Consider the following 18,790-nt stretch of genomic DNA (forward strand, 5'->3'; position numbering starts at 1 on the left):
GTAGAAGGGTGTGAAAGGGGGAGGGGGGAAGGGGTTAAAAACGGTACAGCCTGTGTCACCCACCATGATATCAAAGAATAAAAAATTTGCTAACTAGTTGTGCAAAAAACCCACAGAAAAAGATCGCTGTTTTCTGGGAAATACAACCAGTAATGCTGCTAACAGAACCCGTGGTCAATGCCCAGATTAACTGCATTAGGAGAGCTTCTGTGCCACAAGTTCGCAGACTGCACTGGCGCCCATCGGAAAGACAACAATTGCCAACTGAAACACTGAAACACAGTCCTAACAACCTGCTTTAACTATCTGTCCACTTAAGTTAATTTCCCGCAGTAATTATCTGCCCATCTCACATAACAATATGATGATGATCCATTCCCTACATTTTGTTTCCTTACACAGTTGCACATAACAATCAGATTCCGTAGCAATTGAAATATTTTATCATGTACATCTAAATACACTTACACACATGATTGTGCACACCTGAAGAGAGAGAGAGAGAGAGAGAGAGAGAGAGAGAACAAAAGATTGATTAGCATGAAAGAGCTACAAATCATTCTTGAGATATTTTACTCAGCTCAATGGGTAAAATAAAAAAATTATCTCTATATATACAACACGCCTCTGAACAGCACCTAAGTGCACAGCCCAGAAAGGCAGGGATGATCAAGAGGGTTAGCAGTGAGTAGGCCAAAGCCCCAATTTTATGGGCTGGCGGAGAATATTTTCAACACCTCTCTCTTTCACTAGGACCCCCCACCTAACCCTCCGGGAAAAAATGTCCCTCAAGTTCCCTTCACTCAAGACAAGAAGGGCAAGTACAAAATGGTAATCTCGATGCCAATAATGCATAAATATATGACACTGCTGCATTACCTGAGGGGAGATTTGCCCATTCCAGACTACAAATCAAGAATGAAGTTAAAAATCAATTGTCATCATCCACAGCACCAATATATGTGAGGTCTGCCCTTCTCACCCTGATGGCCCCTTTAAGCCAGCTGGATGCTCTCAAATTAGCATGGTCACTGCTGCCAATCACAGCAGTATTGCTTGAAGAAGTGCCAGATCCTGCCCCATCTTCCAAGAGTGTCCATGGGTCAATTTCCATATTGTGGTCATGTTGCGACAAAAATGTCTTGGACTTCCCTGGTAAGTTAGCAGTACGCGGAGGAAATGTATTTCTGTGAAGTGGACTTAAATTTCCACTATGGAACCCAGGGACCGAAATGCTGGGCTGAAGTGAAGCAAGAGCAGCAGTTGGGACAGATGGTGGGTGGCAAGAGACACAGCACCGACCAGGAGCGAGGAGTACCGGCATTGCAGCTTGAATTCGCCATCGAATCATACCAGGCAATTCCATGCGATCCAATTCATTCTGCATAAAACAATTTATTTAATAAATCAGTTATACCTAAAAGCATATAAAGATAAAGAGATAAAAGGATACAAGGGTAAGAGAAAAAGGAATACAATAAAGGCAGTTTGTACATGTCCCTGCCAATCTATTCCAGCACAATATTCCTGCCATCATGTCTTCCATTTTCAATTATCAAATTTAGATCTAGGTTGACACAGTGTTGAATCAAAAATTAAAACCTCAAATATTGAAACCCTAATTGGACAAATAACTGACAGGGAACTAGCCTCTCACATGAGAATTCATTCAATCCACTGTATTTGCAGTTTGCACATAATGAAACAAAACTCGTCCTTGCTTCTTTCATTTGAAGCAAGCCTGATGTGTCCTCAATAATTCATATGGCACATTTTTTTATTTAAAATAATAGTTTAGAAAATTGCGGCCACCTTTTTATCTTTTTGGCTGAAACCACCCTTCAATTTTATTAATTTGATTCACAACATCCTCAACAGCCCACCAGCTTTCTTATCCCGATGCCATTCAAACATATTGGCTGTTTTAACATGCAAAAGGACAGCCAAATGTCCTTTTGAATGTTCATGATGCTGCACATTTCTATTGCAAATATCCAGAACATGAAATGATTTAATCATACACCCTGTCAAGATTATAATAGAATACCATTTTACATCATACAGGTGACAGGGCAAAATGTCTAAGAGAACTTGCTTCAGGGTCAGATATAAAAGAAAAATCAGTGGGAAGGAAACAAAGCTAAACCAAGTAGGATACACATGCACGTGTGCACAAGCATGTGTGCACACCTGAAGGCATGAACAGAACCAAATAAACCTGTATTTGGAGGTCCTACCCCAATTTCTATACTTTTTCAATCAAAGCCAAAAACAGTAAGTTCGTAGTATGTTAACACTTAAAACTGATCAAACCTGTAAACTTTCTGCTGCCTCACGGTCAAACCCAGGAAAATCCTTGGCAGATTCATTGGTCGGCTTGGAGGCAGACTTCAACTTCAGCCAACTTGGCTGGCAACTGCTCAGCAACCCATGCAGGACCAACAACAATCGATCAAAAAGACTATCCCCACATAAATCAACAGAAGCAATAGAGGCAGACGCTTCCATCGAAGAATCCACCTCCTTTTTGGCCAAAAATCTCTGGTGGGCATAGAAGGGTGGGTCTGCATCCTCGTGCACAACTCGGCTCCCAAGAAGTCGGAGTATTACAGACACAAACATGTGTCTCATATTCCGCCCTGTTGGTTCCCTGTCACAGATATTTTGTCAAATTTCATTAAAACTGCCCACACCTATATTTGCCTACAACAAATCTTAAATGGAGGCAATTTCACAAAATTGAAAGAAAGCACAAAGTAAGGATACAAGTACAACAAACACAAATGAAGGGGCATAGCAACGAACCCAACATCATAGCTACATGAATAACTATATATATTCATAGAATAATATATATATATATATATATATGCATTTTCTGCATAAAATTAAATTATACATCACAAGTATTGCAATCTCAATCAACAATAAATAGCCAAAAGAACATATATCCACAAATGCTTGTTTCTCTTCCTCTTCCCCCAATAGAAATTCACACTATAAAACTCCTGTAAAAATAGCTGAGTTCACTCTAATTGTTAAGAGGAATTATTATTGTGACTTTGCACTACAGTAACAATATTTTATCTATAAATATCTGATAAGTCATTACAACACATCATTATCATATAAGGTTTGAAAAAAGTAACTGACAATTTTAAAATTTTGGACACATCCACAGGAAGTCCAGAAATTTGACAAAGCTCTCTGAGTATCAGTAGAATACAGACAGGAATCCTGCATAAAAGTGTCTGAACTAAGTAGTCTACGAAAATTTTGATTATTAAGGATTTGAGAGAACTATGAACTTGTAATATTACAAGCATACTCCCTGGATGCAAAAAGAATCCAACATTTATTTATTTTCATAAGCCTACTGCATCAGCAATCAAGCACATCGCAATCTGTAGGAAAAATCAAATAAAAAATGAAAAAAAAAAAAAAGCAACATATAGACAACAAACATTTTCAGATTCAAATTTTTAAAATCATGAGCCAAGATGACAAAAACCAGAATACATACAACCATTGTCCCAGCATCAAGGCCACGAAAATCTAAAGCAGTATCAGCGCAAATAAGTATATGTATTTATGTATGTATGATGTATATATGTATGTATCATGCATGTCATGCATGTAAATATGCCAAAAGATAAACCAGCAAAATCAGTAAATGTGCACCCAGCAGTAAAATATTTCTTTTTTTTTTTTGGGCCAGGCAGCAGTAAATATTTCATTTACCCCAGATTGAATTGTAATAGAGCCAGTAGCCAAAAACAAGAATCACAAGAAAATTCCTCCTAACATTATATAGGCAATCCATGCCATCAGTAGATGAGCAGAGTGAGAGAAACATAGCAAGAATATGGTATTATAGTGGAAAGAATTTGAGGAACCAAAAAAAAAGCTAGTCAGCTGCAAATAGAATGCACAAATTGTTGCAAACATGAAAAGTATAAAAATGTCGTCTTAAAAAATCAGTGCACAAGTACCCATCAGCACAAATTACGGGAAGCAATCTGAGCAGGAACTGCAACCGCAAAGACATAGAAGCTCGCAGTGCTGTCGGCGAGGGTGGCGCAGAATCAGCTGCCCCTGTTGGCCGCCTAGCTAATCCAGGACTACCACCTCTCATAGCTTTGCGGTTGTTGCTTTTGTTTGCAGGACCTTCAATTCCAGATGGAACAGTTCCTGCCTGCTTATTCGCCCCTCGAGTAACATTAGTTATTTGTTGTTCAATATTATTCATCTGCTTGATCAAATCATTTGCAAAGGTATTCCGAGAATCATCCGAACTTTGATCTATGCATGGAAGAACTAGTTCAATGAGAGCTCTCTGAGTCACATGCTGCTGGATGACGTTGACACCTTCAGTATCAGATGCTTGAGATGACCCTTTTCCATGCTTTTTCAAGTCCATGCCTTCTTCCACAACCTCTCCTTCTTCAAGAGAAGTTGCTTCAAACTTCCTCTTATCTCCCCTAGTCATTGAGGGATCAATTCTAGAATATGACCAGCCCCATGGCTTTGAGATCTGGGCCTTCATTGAAAAACCTTTACTCTCAGCAATATTAATGAGTCTTTGTCTAATGGATTTACGTCCAAAAAGGACATCAGAGCCACCTAGGAACCATTTAGCTTGCAACAACATCGAATCTTCCAGCGACCTCCCAAAAAGATGTAGCACCTCTGAAAAAAGGGCTGCAGCATCAGGTCTGACCAGCAACCTTGTGAGAATGATCTCAATAAAGTTGTTTTCATTCTCGGAAGCAGCAGCTTTTTCTGGATTAGGTGAGAGAGAGCGTATAGCGTCCACTAAGGAAAAATCATGAGCCTCAAGTTTCTCAATCACGGCTTGTTCATTTAATAGAAGCCTGAGCTCAACCCACTGCCAATGAAACTTTGCGGGCTGCAAGGTGTCCAAAACATGTACAAGCTTATCCAGAAGCTTTGTCTCATTTTCTGAAGACTGAACTTTTGGTTCACCTAGTCCAGAGACCCGATTACCATCATCATGTGAAAATATAGTCTGTGGCATTTTGCAATCAATGATAGAGTTCAGAAAAAGCCTTGCACGGAGAGGAATAAAGACCATTACTTTTGTGTGCATGTCCGGACCATTATGCTCCAACATGGCTGCAAACTCAGAATCAGTGGCATCTGCAGCTATAAGATTATAGAAACCATGAGTATCTCTCATACACACATCCCGAAAAGGCAGGTGCTTTATGGCATCACCAATGGCCAATGAAAAAGACTGATACAATTGATGCATGTCTTCATTGTTCGCAATATTAGTGCTATTAATAATGAGGGGCCTCCAGATAACAAATGCAAATATTGAATAAGCAGGAGGAAAGACTAACATAAGAGGGAGCGTTCGTTGCATCCTCAAAAGAGCTACAATGGATGGTTCACCAAGGAGCTCCACAATTAACCCATCAGAAACAGTTCTGCAGTTCCCAACAAGCAGCCTAAACCAATGTAGATACACTTCAATAGGGTTATCCACCCTAAATGCCCCAACAGAACGGGCATTTCCATTTGAATTGCATCTTGTACTCCTCACAAAATGAATTACATCTAAGCCTTCTTTTAATCTTAATACAGTAACCATTCTCTCCAGGCTCGTAACTCCATGAACAACTGCCCCTATAACAAGGGCAGACACTGCGGCTGCAATTTTGGTAGGCCTTCCAATAACTTTACTAGAATTGTTTAAAACTTCACTAGACATATTTGCATTGGGATCATGGGCTTCAGGAGATGGTTGAAACTGAGTACGAGAAGCCTTTACGGGAGCAAAAACTCCAGCAAGAGCAGAAGAGGCTTCTATTGCAAGAGCAATCTCAAATACCCGGGCATGACGCTCTCCAAGAGCCTCCTTTAGTAGGCATAAACAAGTTATATGAATACGCAAAATGCGTCGAGCAAAATTCAATGACCCTGCAGAGGATTGGGAACTCGAGTAATTACTGCCTGCAGTAAAATCGGGAATTTTTGCTAAAGCTGGCCCCACATTACAAACAATTGCAGAAACAGCAGAAGATACCAAAGAGGGATGCCCTTCTTGGGCAGCACCGCCAGTCTGCCAAATGCAGTCTAATAGTGCCACAATTATTTGTTTAGCTATTTGATGTCCATCATCCCATTTTTCTATAGCCGGCCCTTTCTGTAAACCAGCAGCAAAGAGCTTTCTTTCTTTGCCAATGAAGTAGTGAAAAACATCCTCAACATGTCTTTGCACTATTTCTCTCATGGTCAGGCCTGCTCTAGGCAACCGGCCACCACTTATCTTCTGGCGAAAATAATCATCAAGATCTTCAATTCCAGCTGGAACTCCGAGAGAAAATCCAATCTCTGCATCCAGTGATCTTCCAGATTCAAGTTCAGAAAGAAATCTCTTGTCACATGTTGCCTTGAAATTCTTCTCCCATTCTATGACAGTGGGGACACTGCCATATTTCTTGAGCAAGTGTTTGGCATAAACTACAGCCAACGAACTTGAAACCCTTCCATTAGAAGCCATAGCGGCAGCAGCACGTTGCATTGTGGCTGACAAGGCTTCAGGAATAAGATCTGTAGCAACTAATACATTCTCATACCTGCACAAAGTCATTATCAGGCATACAAAATGAGCCCAATGCAGTTTCTATACCAGACATTGCTCCCTGAATCCAGCAAAATGCAGGCAAGCATAACCAAAGAATTAAAGATGATAAATAAAAGAATATATTACAAAATGCATATTTTGAACAGTACATTTATCTGCTTGTGCAATAATTAAATAAATGGAACCAATGTATTCGATAAAATATTTATTCCCATGAGATGGTTTTCAAAAAGGACAACAACATTTCCCAACATACTAAACACAAAATAAAAGGGACTTTTCCCATGCCAAAATAGTTCCTATTTTGAAAGTTTGAAATTTCCAGCATTCTAAGTGTGAACTCGGAAAAACCAATTTCGGCCAAACATGATTGGCTGAATCTACACTTTCATGGCACTTCTAGTAATGGTTTAAATAACAATTTGTGTACCCTAATATTGGGTGGGCTACAGCATTATCCAAATTGAGAACATAGAAATACAACCATTCAGATGATTTCACCCCAATTCCTCTCATTGCTGTCCCTCTAACAATCAACACCTTCTACTAGCAGTCACCAAACACATATGGCAAGCAAAACCAGAATGAAAGGCACTAGACGCACTAACAGCTTGTAGATGTCTGTTCAGATATGCACAGAGACGGATTGCAAAAAAAAAAAATTGGGACCCAGGGGAGTTGTTTTGGAAGTTAAAGAACAGGCAGGTATAAATTCGCAAGATCTTCCAAATATACAACAAGGACTAAATACCAAGAAGGAACATAAGCCACAAAATGCCAATAAAGCATCCCAAAATAAATAAATAAATAATAAAAAAAGCAATTGGGATTCATTTCAGTTAAAATTAAAAGAGTACCTTCTTATTGACGATAACAGAAATGCCTCCCCAACTTCGCACACATGACTTTCCATAGCCCTTGGCAGCATCAACATGTTCCTTCCACCATGAATCGTAGAATTGGGACTACTGAGAACCTTTGGCAACAGCCAAAGGAGAAATCTGGTTGCCAAAACTACATCATCAGAAACATCCACCAAATACAGTATAGCAGACAACTCCTCTTCACCAAGCTTCCACCTTACAGAGCTCCTTTCATCAGCAGGAGAAAAGGATCTATTAAACTGACCAGCCTTTGCTGCATTTTTTTCAGTCTCTTCAACAAGCCGCCTGACTACAGTTATTAACCACTCTGCAATGGTCCTCCTCTCTACAAAACGCAACTGCTTTAGTGCTTTTCCAATTGAAACAATATCACCACAATGTGTAGTTCGAATCCCATCCATTGCTCTAGGAGCTTCTCCCTCCATAGCGCTTTTATGGTGAGGGCAGCTAACCCTATTATCACATACATGGCTTGTAGATGCTCCCTGGCTACTCTCAATCCGAGCAGCTGCTAACTGAGCAAGGCTGTGAGTTTTGCGCACATTCTTTTGCCTTCCCCTTGTGGCTTGCTTGGTTAGCTTAAGAGGTTGATCAACTTTAAAAGACTCAAACGGTTTAGGGCCCTTCCTCACCCACCAAGTATCTTCATCATCTGACAGATTTGGTGAATGCCCTTGATGGCATGGACTTCTTTCCTCAGTTACTTTTTGCCTCTTCACCTTTCTACATTCTTCACAACCAGGTGTTCCTTCTACCAGATCTGTCTTGTTGCACGATGACCCAATGGACCTCTTCACACTTCCCTGAGATTCATCTATTCCTACATCAGTTGACCCAGAAGAGTTTGGAAGCTGTAAGAATACTGAAATTGCAGACTTCAGTTCTTCAATGTCAGCATCACTCCTTAATATTTTACCAGACAATAAATTTGATGGTGATTGAAGACTTCTCCACTGATCAACAGATGTGAGGGAGGAACCATCCCTTACAGAGGTGGTGTGATGCTTTTGTTTCCGCGAATAAATACTTGAACTGTTTAGATTTTTATATGGATCACAGAGAAGCCCACGAAGCACAAGTCGTCGTTCATTTGCATAAACCTGCATGGCCTCTGAAAGCAATGGCACCTCAAGAGTTTGTGCTTCTTCCAGAGCATCACGCACATAGGATCCAGGGAGCTGCTTCAAGACTCGATAGTGTCGCTTTCTTCTGTCCTGTTCAATCAGAGGTGCATTCTTGTCCATGATACCGCTAACTATCAGCTGCCTCACATAGGCCTGAGGGTAAAAAATGCCAGAACGAGTGAGTTCCATAATAAGCAATTGAAGGGCCTTGAAACCATCTCCTCTGTGAACTTCATGTTGATCAATCCAACAAACCACAATATCATGTAAAGGACCAGGGCTTTGAAAAATATCGCACAATTTTATGCCTTTTCCATCCCTGCTCTTTACATTATTATTAGTTTCACGAACAGTCCCCATGGAGTGCCAGCCAGATAAGTTATTTGGCTGGCTCAGTCCTTTACCAATGTTTTTGACTCCGAGCGGACTACCATTTTTGTGTCGAATAGGATTTTGCATGTCTTTCATCTTTCGTTTCAAAATCCGAATAGCAATGTATATTTGAGAATAATCTTTCCTGCCACTGAACTTAAGGTCATGAGGCGGGGCAATTCGAAAATCTCTCAAATCGCTTGTTGCCCACTCAAAAAGAAAGAATACTGAGCAAACAAATGACAAGCTCACAATCCCAATCCACTGCAATGATGACCTTAAGCAGGGACTGACTTCTGCCATCCAACTTTCATCACCAGCTCCATCACAAAGATCTTCAAAAAGAAACTTATATGCCCCTCTCACATCGCCCAGGACAAGAGCCTTATCCAAGGCCTGTACAGCTTTTGCCACATTGTGACGAGGATAACCAGGACTTGCAGCTTTTGCAAGATTATCTGCGCGTCTCTGAATAGATGAAACAGCATTACTGAAGGACAAGGATTGACATTGAGCATCAAGCCCTTTCTCTCGGCACACAGAAGCAACTTCTAGTTGCCCATTTCTTGTCTTTCCTGCATCCTCAGATACCTTTGATAAGAAACTCCCATCATTTACCCCATAAGATAGCACACAAGATGGCAGGGGAAAGCAATCCAAAGCAACAAATGTATCAGGAACAGCCATTATTAAATAACGAAGTAGCTCAATCAAAGCAGATGTAGTGTACGCCCTTCGGGAATTATCCACCAGATCTGAACCACCTGGAGAAGGTTCCTTAATAAAACGAACAGCAACTGCCACAAGAGTTCGTACATATGTTTGAGACAGAACAACAGACTTTATAATGCCATAAATTATAGGCAATAGCAACTGCAAAATCTCGAGCAGTTCTTTATCCTGACAGAACATAAATTCAAAAGTTAAACCCCACAAGACCAACTTTTCATAAACATAATTAGACTAACCAGCAGCAGTCACTATTTCTCACAAACACAATTGATTTCACATTGCAAATGGAAGTTCTAAAGAAAAAACATCACCTTTAGTTGATTGAGAACCCAATCAATAATGTAAGAAGGCAGAAGCAGGCCCTCTGCATAGTGCCACTGTAACAACCGCACCATGTACCACCATTTAAAATGTAATGAAGGCTCCTCACCATCAGTAACTGTTAATGCTGGATCACTCTTGTGCTGTATTGACCCAGTGTAAAGCATTTGTGGCGACCGATCTCTGGAGTGCACAGCAGGGTGAGAACTATTTTTTAAGAAAAAATCATCCACAAGGTGCTGCAAGTATTCAATAACATCTTTTGTCCATAGCTCTGTGCATGAAAACTGATTTTTATCAGAGGCTCCAGAAGAAATATTGGCGGTTCCAGAGCCAGGCCGAACCTGTAAAATACAACCATGATCTTGTACATTCCAATTCTAACAATAGCCCAGCACAATGAAGAAACTAACTCGAAATTTGCAGTGTGCTAAAGGCATCCATACCTGATTAAGATAAGTTACTTTGATAAACCAGGTTGCCCTGAGTAAAGGAACATTATTCCTAATGAGAACTTCAATAAGGGAACTCTTCCTATAACCATGAGGAACATGATCGGCCAAGAAACGTAATCTTTTATGGGGTTGAGATAAACCCTGCAAATGAGGAAGTTCATATTTTATGGTGATAATTTTCTACAGTCAATATAATCATAATTATGCAAGCCCAACACAGACAAGCAACATGTCAAGCAATTTCAATGATCAGCATAGCCAAATGGGATAGAATGTTGGGGAAGTACCTCAACCTCCACCTGAAATAAATTGCACTAACACAGCAACACTAAGGAAACCATCATGCCAAATGACATTATTGACTCACAACATCAAAACTAGCAAAGCCCATGCATACCATCAATACACATAAATATTTCATCAGCCCATGCTTAAATATAACATCAACACTTCAAATTTGTTCTCATTCCATTTGTATATGTTAGATATGAACTTAAAACTAGCTCTTTATGTAACCTCTCCTCATTATCTTCAATATTAAGATTCCAAACAAAAAATTAGTTGCAACTTGCAAAATGTTTGTCCAAGGACAAATTTAGCACTGATGTTACAACTTATATAATATCGATATATTGTACGTTGTATATACATTAAGCAACAACCTATAAAGTTGCATGATCATTAACAAAATAATGACAATAGATACTATAGATACATTGTAGTCACTGTTTTTTTTAGGGGGAGGGGACAAACCTCAATCCATTTCTTCCGGAAGTCTTCACCACATTGCCTTTGTCCAGGAAAAACACCAGGCTTAGTTAGTAGTGAGCCAGATAAAGGAACTCCATAAACTTGACCAGCCTGTTGTATTAGAAGATTTATGAGTTCCAAATTCCATCACAAAATTACAGAATCATAGGAATCATGAATTGAAAAAAAAGGGAGAATGCACAACTAAATACGCATCATTACAGTGAAGTAAAAATATGGACAGAATAAGGAGAAGAGATAAAGTATCATGTGTTGCATGTAAGGGCGACAAATATCAATGCTGATTGAGAATGGAAAAAGCCATCACCTTACGCTTTTGGGCACGAGACTCATTGATGGCCCTGAGACGTTTTCTAATTGCCTGCAAGGAATAATAAAGCATCAGACATCATGTATCTTACTAATCATATTTCTCATGAAACAAGGCTTTATTAAGTAGTGGATGATTGCAACATTAACAACCAAGAGAAGATCATCACAATCAAGAGAATCACCTCTTTGCACTTTCCGACAACAGGACTGGTAAAAGCTTGAACTTGAGTAAATGAGATCTCTTTAATTTCCTGAGACACAGCATTAAACCAAGTAAGATGATACATTGGTAGAAAAAACTGCCAACAAACAATGACTAATGGAGAAAATACTTGAGATGGATATTGATAATGTGGATCCCATGTCAATACTCATATGCAAGCTATGTTACATAAGCATTTCAGCATATATGACATAACTATGATAGACAATGAAGGCATGGAGACGTAATCTCAGAAACTTATTTTATAGCATGCATAACCAGTAGGTGTCACAGAAAAGAAAGGTACAAATGCCCTGCTATCCCCAGATTATTAAGAATATTTTCCCCCAAAATTCATCATCATCAGTTTTTTTTTGTTTTATGTAAACCTTATTCCGCCAAATAACTATCTTGGGCAGTTTCCTAAGTTTACTTGCTCAGCCCCATGTCTGCTCTATATGAGTAAAATGACCAGATGAGCAGCTTCCTTAATTGCCTACATTCTCACCTGAAATACTAAATTTTTTGTTCTGTGTAGCTAGTCCTACAATTTGGAAACCATACAATCTAATACCTGAACATAAACCTTCAACCCAGGCTAATACACTAGCACTGAAGCCCATGAAGTGTAAGTACTCATTGTACATTGTGGATGCATCAATAAAACTCATTTGTTCCCAATAGACACGCATCAATTACTAGTTAATCTCACCTATAAATTTCTTGAAATATAACAATATTTTCAAATTTAAATATTTCAAACAAAATGTCAACCAAAACCTGCATTTGTATGGAAACATTATGCATCCACATCTCTCTATTTTGCTTAAATTTTCTCACCCACAGTTTAAAATACCCATCTGCCCAAAGGACATGCTTTGCTCCCTCACTTATTGATAGATTCCTATCACCAACGCATGGGAAGACCCCTTTCCACACATTATGCAGGAAACCCTTGCAAGGGCTGCCTCAGATCATTGTCCAGTGCTACTTGATTCCGACCCGAAGCTGACGGTCCCACTCCATTTAGATTCAAGAACATGTGATTGATGTACAGCTCATTTAGGGAGTGTTTGGGGGCTTGGTGGGGGGAGTGTCCCATCCAGGGATGTAAAGGGTTTAAACTTATGAAAAAACTCAAACACATGGAGATGAAGTGGAAACAATGCAATAACAGGGTTCCTGGGAATGTCAAAGAGGCTAAAAATAACATCCTTGGTGTGCTGATCAAGATATGTTGCAGGAGTGTGGTTAGTTAGATGAGAAGACTGGACAAGAAGGGCTATGCTGCGTAATGACCTGGAGGTGTTGTTATTAATGACATGAGCTGTTGCTAGAAATCAAAGAAGAGGATCACTGAAGAGGACAGCCACTTGGGGTTCTTTCATAGAGTGGCTAATGCGAGGAAGAAGAATTTTATTAAGGACCTGGCAGTAGATTTTACGGCAATGATTTAGGATGGGTAAGGGTGGCCTAGTCCTACGATTCAACCCTCACAAGCACATACATTCGAAACACCTTATGTAAGAACCCGAACTGTTATATGTGGAGTTGATTTTGTAAAAGAGGGGTAAAATGGAAATTCTACAAGCTTCGTCGACGAAGCCAGAATTCGTCGAAGAAGAATTCGTCGAAGAAGGTAGTAGGATTTTCGTCGACGAAATTCAAAGGTTCGCCGACGAAGAAAGCCGTGAGGTGGAAAATTTGGAAATATCAGACTTCGTCGACGAAGTCGCCGACTGCTCGACGAAATGCAGGATTTTTCGTCGACGAAGACACCTTTTCGTTGACGAAATCCTCCGAGTCAAAGGCTTATAAAAGATCTTTTGGGCTTTCTTCTTGGCTAAGTTTAGCCTTTTTCTCTCTCTCTCTCTCTAGAACTCTCCCTCCACTCTCTCTCTCTCTAGCTTTGGTTGCTGATCGATGCCCGGTTCGTAAATCCATCGTTACTGCGAGGATCAGCGAAGGATCCTCTACATTTCTAGTGAATCAAAATCTCGATTTGAGCGATTTCGGGTTTCGGGCCAAAATTGAGGTAAGGCTCGATTTTCATTTCTAATTCGGTATATGTGTAGTAGTACGGATTGTAAGCATGTTTAGTATTGTGGTTTGTAGATTTCGGAGTCTCGGTTCATAGTTTTGAGGATCGTAGAGTTCGTAGTTGGAATTCGGGTTAAGATAAGGGGATTCTGTTTATATCAGGCCATTTTTAAAATCAGAATCGGTGAGCTTGTAGGCTACGATCATATGTATGTTTTGACTACTTATTTGGGGAAATCTATCGGGTAAAATGCGGGATTTTTGGGTTACAGTTTTCGGGAAAAATCAGGGATTTCGGGTATCATCTCTATTTTATTTGGAAAACTGCTGGTTGTGTTAAACTGTATTATTGAGGTAACCGCAATCCATATTTGCATAAACTGTATACTTGAAATTGTAAAAGATATGATTTGCCGTAAACCAAATAAGTGTGGTATGTTTTGTATGTATGTATCTTGTTCCAGGTATTTGTAAAACAGCTATGTGGCGGCTAATTACCGTACGCTGAAATGTATAGGAACATGAGTTCCAAAATGATTCCAAGTTTTGTGAAATCGGCTAGAGGCGGCTAATTACCGTACGCCGAGAGTGGCCGGCTCTATATCCGGGGTGTGAAATATCACCAGTATGGTTCAGCTGGTCACCGAAAGGTGTGATCTACACCGTATGTAGCAATGGATTCACAGTGGGCCTAGGTCGTTGCAGCATAGTTTGCACGTGGTAATGTAATCGGGGTTAGACCAGGTGACCTTGTGTAGTTGCGTATGTAGCAATGGATTCACTATTGGGCCTGAGTCATAGATCTTCGTAGTTTCATGTGTTGGAACGTAACCCCTGTGAGACTAGGTGACCTTGTGTAGTTGCGTATGTAGCAATGGATTCACCATTGGGCCTCAGTCGTCACAGCGTAGTTACGTGTGTAGCAATGTAATCGCTGAGTCTGTGGTGACCTGGTGTAGTTGCAAACTAGTGTGACGACACTGACCGTATGTATGTATGTATGTATGTTGGGTATCGTATGAATTGGAATGGTTTTTGTAAAAATACTGGAACTATATGACACTGTATGAAACTATATGTAAATGTATGGAAAATGTTTTGAAACTGTATGAATTGTTTCAAACTGTATCGTATGTATGTGTTATGAAGTATATAAAATGACACCGGTATGCCACACACTGATATAACCTGTTTTCTCCCTTACTGAGAGGTGTCTCACCCCGAATATATACAAATATTTTTCAGGTCCTTCGGGTAGCCAAAACTAGCATCCTAGCATCCGGAAGCAGAGGTGTGGTTTAGCTACTACTAGTACCTGATAGGTACAAGTTTTGTAACTGGGCAGTCGTGATGGATTTTGTAGACGCCCGTAGTATGTATGGTATTTGTAGGGATGAATAACCTTGTATAGTATAGACTCTGGTATGGTACAGTTTTATGTATAGAAAGACCGTATTCCGCTGCGTGTATTGATGAGTATGGAGGATTGTATGTATGTATGTAGGGCATCCGTTCACCCCACGGGGTCGGACCCTCTTTGTATGTTGTATCATGTATGTTTTAATTGATACAGAGACAGATTAGGTTACTTAAATTCACCCGTGAGTCCCATTTCCGGGTTCTGGGCGTGACACCTTAAATTAAGAATTTAATAACTCAAACATAAACAACATAAATCATGCTATGTTTCACATGTTCAAGGATTTTGAAAAGGTGCATGATGTTGTTTAGAAATAAGTCCCAATTGGTTCTTTCACAAAGGAAACAAGTTGCAATTGCAATAAAGAAGTTATTCAAAATTTCAAGAATTTAAGTTCTATTGTTAGCAAGAAATATTCTCACAATTGATTTTAAACTAGCAAGTAGCAATATTGAAAGTCTAAGGATTCAGATATGCTATTCAAGTTTTGGAATTCAGAATTTCAGGCAAAGGGTTTATCAAATATGAAAGTGCAGAATTTGAAACTAAGGTTTAGTAATAGCAGGGATTGTAAGATATATACAAAGGTTCAAACGGAAACTGAAGTTACCACGAGAATTTATGGACGCTTGACGTTGTTGAACACAAGTCTTAGATCACGCCAGAAAATTCCTTGGAACAAGCTTTGAAACACCGAGACGAACGCAGCAATGTAATGAAAGGGAAGTGGCCGTGTGGGGGGGGTATCTTGGTGTGGCCGTGTGGATGCGTTGGAGGATAGTTAGAACTCGTCTGAAGTTCTTTGTGCACACTTTGAAATATGGATATGTATGAAGCAAATGAAATGATGGATTGGTGGCCTTGGGGTGTAACTTGGTGATGGCCGTGTGAGTGATGGAGGGAACTCGTGAAGGTGGGATAGGGATGGAATCGCTAGATAGAATAGTGGTCTCTCACCACCTGATCTCCAACGAGAACAACGTAGCCTCTCACTACACAATCACAAGGATTGGACAAAGCTTAACAAGCTTCAACAAAGGAATTTCCTTTCAATATCAATACTTTTTTCTCTACTAGTTCTTACAAATATGGAAAAATAAGTTAAATACCACAATCTTCATATATAATCCAGTGCAAGAAGCCATAGGTAAGGGTAGATGATGTTCACTCAGGAAAGAACTTGATGAGGTCATTAACTTGGGAGAGATCACCTAGTGGCAAAAAATCCAGGGTTTTATGGCTTGAGGAGGGGGACTGAAACACTAGTTTCTTCCACCGAACAGCAAATGCTCTCCAAAGATTCGAAAGATTTTCAAGAATTGAAAATTGAGGGGCATCAAAGACTTACATCAGAACCTTTATATTGAACCTGAGGCCTGGAGATCAACAGCGAATGGCATCACTTTCAGGCTTTCAGCTTCCTTAATCCAAACACTGCAGTGATGAAGGGGGAATTTCCCAAGCTCTCAAGCATGATAATGATGATAGAACACCAGGCCCCGATGGTTTCTCCTTAAATTTTTACTAAGCAAATTGGGTCTTCTCAAGCAAGATATCCTCAGCATTTTTTAGGAATTTTTCAGATGAGGCAGATTTGTGAGTTGCATTAATTCCACCATTGTTACCTTGATTCCCAAAAAAATCAGGGCTTGCAACGTTAAAGATTTTCATCTACTTGGCCCGTGGGAATTATCTACAAGATTCTGCACAAAATCTTAGCTACAAGGCTTAAAAAAGCAATTCTGGGAGTTATTGGGTAGCAACAGCATGCCTGTATTACAGGCAGGCAAATCATGGCTGCAAATATTCTCACTGATGAGGTTGTGGATACCTATTGTAAGAATAGGAAGAGAAGGTGATTTGTAAGCTTAACATAGAGAAGGCTTTTGATCATGTAAATTGGAACTTTCTACTTCATATTCTTCTGTGCTCATCAATGGCTGCCCTTCAGACTTTTTTCACTCTTCTAGAGGACCAAAGCAAGGTGATACCCACTCCTTTTTGTTTCTCTTGGTAATGGAAGTGTTGAGCCTCTAGTTGAATAAAGCTAATGAAGATGACCTTCTAAAAAGGTCTAAGTATAGAGAAGAATGGGAGTTTTATGGAAGTTCTCCATCTTCCTTTCACAAATAACACTTGTCCTTTTAACAGGATCCCTCAGAAAATCCGCAACCTTATACGAATTCTGCCTGGATTTGAGGCAGTCCCAGATTTGAAGGTGAATTTGGTTAAATGTGAAATTATTCTAATAGGGGACAGCACTTTGGGAGGGTGTCCTTGCTGGCGTTTTGAGACTCTACCATTACCTACCTTGATCTCCCTCTTGGAGCCAAAATTCAAAGACAAAGAATTCGGGATTCCCATAATTGAAAGGCTTGAGATGAAGCTGGCAGGCTGGACAAGGAACTATTTGTCAAAACATCAGAGACATAGTCGCATCAAAAGTATCTTGACTAATCTCCCAGTCTATAATACGTCCTTCCTATTATGCTTTGCTCAGTTCCCAAAAGACTTGAAGGAATTCAAAGGAGTTTTCTTTTGGCAGGCTCAGGGGAGGAATTTAATATCATCTTATCAAGTAGGGGGTTGTTAAACAACCTATTTGAAATGGAGTCTTAGGGCTAAACTCCCTTCTACTTTCAACAAAGCCCACTTTGGGAAATGGCATTGGAGATTCTTTAAGGAAAAAGACCACCTTAGGAGGAGAATTGTGTTTCTAAATATGATCTTCAACACAATGGTTGGATCACTAGGTTCAGGCAAGAATCTTACAGCTTTGGAGATTGGAAATTAATTAGAAAAGGTTGGGATCATTTCTCAAGTTACAATCAAAGGAGTTTTTGGGCCAATCCCCCTTAGAAATGCCTCTAACTGAGAAAGGCCATCTTACAGAATTTTTTTGATGGCAGCTTGTACAATTTTCATCATCGGAACACTACTATGATCCAAAGTGGATTCTGGATATAAATGGTAGATTACAGTTGGATCCTTTTATAGGAACCTCACTCCTTCAGAAGCAACAAGTTCCCTTGGAAACCCATCTGGAAAACAGCAGACCCTCCCCACAAAGGTTGCTTTTTCTGCATCAGAGGCAACGCCTTGGAAGACGCTAACGCTTGACAACCTAAAGAAAAGGGTGCAGCCCGTGCTTTTTATGTTTAGAAACTTGGATAATGCTGAATCTGTATACCAAATCCTCTTCCACTGCTCCTGACCAAGAGCTTTTGGAACTTGGCCACATCTTTGACCAGACGGCAGTGGGTTACTGCCAGATTGGTGAAGAGTTATGGACCTGGAAAGGTATCTGATCTAGCAAGGAAAGGTGGGATGCTTTGACCCTTGTTCCCCTTGCCATCTTTTGGTTTGTGTGCGGGGAAGGAAATATGAAAGCTTTTGAATTAGTAAAACAGTTGGATAGCTAATGTAACAAGCTGGCGTAGTGGGTTGTTTTTGCATGATTATCATGTAATTCTTGACTTTTTGGACACCCTGCAGTGTGGGTGATCTTTTTTGTCCTGTTTGTACTGGGTAGCATCCCCTTGAT

At 39.9% G+C, this 18,790-nt stretch overlaps 1 protein-coding gene across 6 annotated transcripts in view; it reads right to left on the reverse strand.

Annotated features, from left to right (window-relative positions):
* Nucleotides 1–517: 517 nt before the first annotated feature.
* LOC131166328 (mediator of RNA polymerase II transcription subunit 12) overlaps nt 518–18,790 on the reverse strand; it is a 28,901-nt gene continuing 10,628 nt past the window's right edge. For all 6 annotated transcript variants that reach the window (XM_058124780.1, XM_058124781.1, XM_058124778.1 and 3 more), the window contains 9 exons: nt 11,767–11,835; nt 11,580–11,633; nt 11,255–11,362; nt 10,493–10,642; nt 10,037–10,390; nt 7,471–9,893; nt 3,993–6,605; nt 2,314–2,650; nt 518–1,381 (listed from right to left, as the gene is read on the reverse strand). In XM_058124780.1, the coding sequence (XP_057980763.1) occupies nt 932–1,381; nt 2,314–2,650; nt 3,993–6,605; nt 7,471–9,893; nt 10,037–10,390; nt 10,493–10,642; nt 11,255–11,362; nt 11,580–11,633; nt 11,767–11,835 (6,558 nt within the window). In that variant the 3' untranslated portion in view covers nt 518–931. The remainder of the gene's footprint in view (nt 1,382–2,313; nt 2,651–3,992; nt 6,606–7,470; nt 9,894–10,036; nt 10,391–10,492; nt 10,643–11,254; nt 11,363–11,579; nt 11,634–11,766; nt 11,836–18,790) is intronic.

Source organism: Malania oleifera, chromosome 10 (assembly GCF_029873635.1).
Source record: "Malania oleifera isolate guangnan ecotype guangnan chromosome 10, ASM2987363v1, whole genome shotgun sequence".
Taxonomy (NCBI): Eukaryota; Viridiplantae; Streptophyta; class Magnoliopsida; order Santalales; family Ximeniaceae; genus Malania; species Malania oleifera.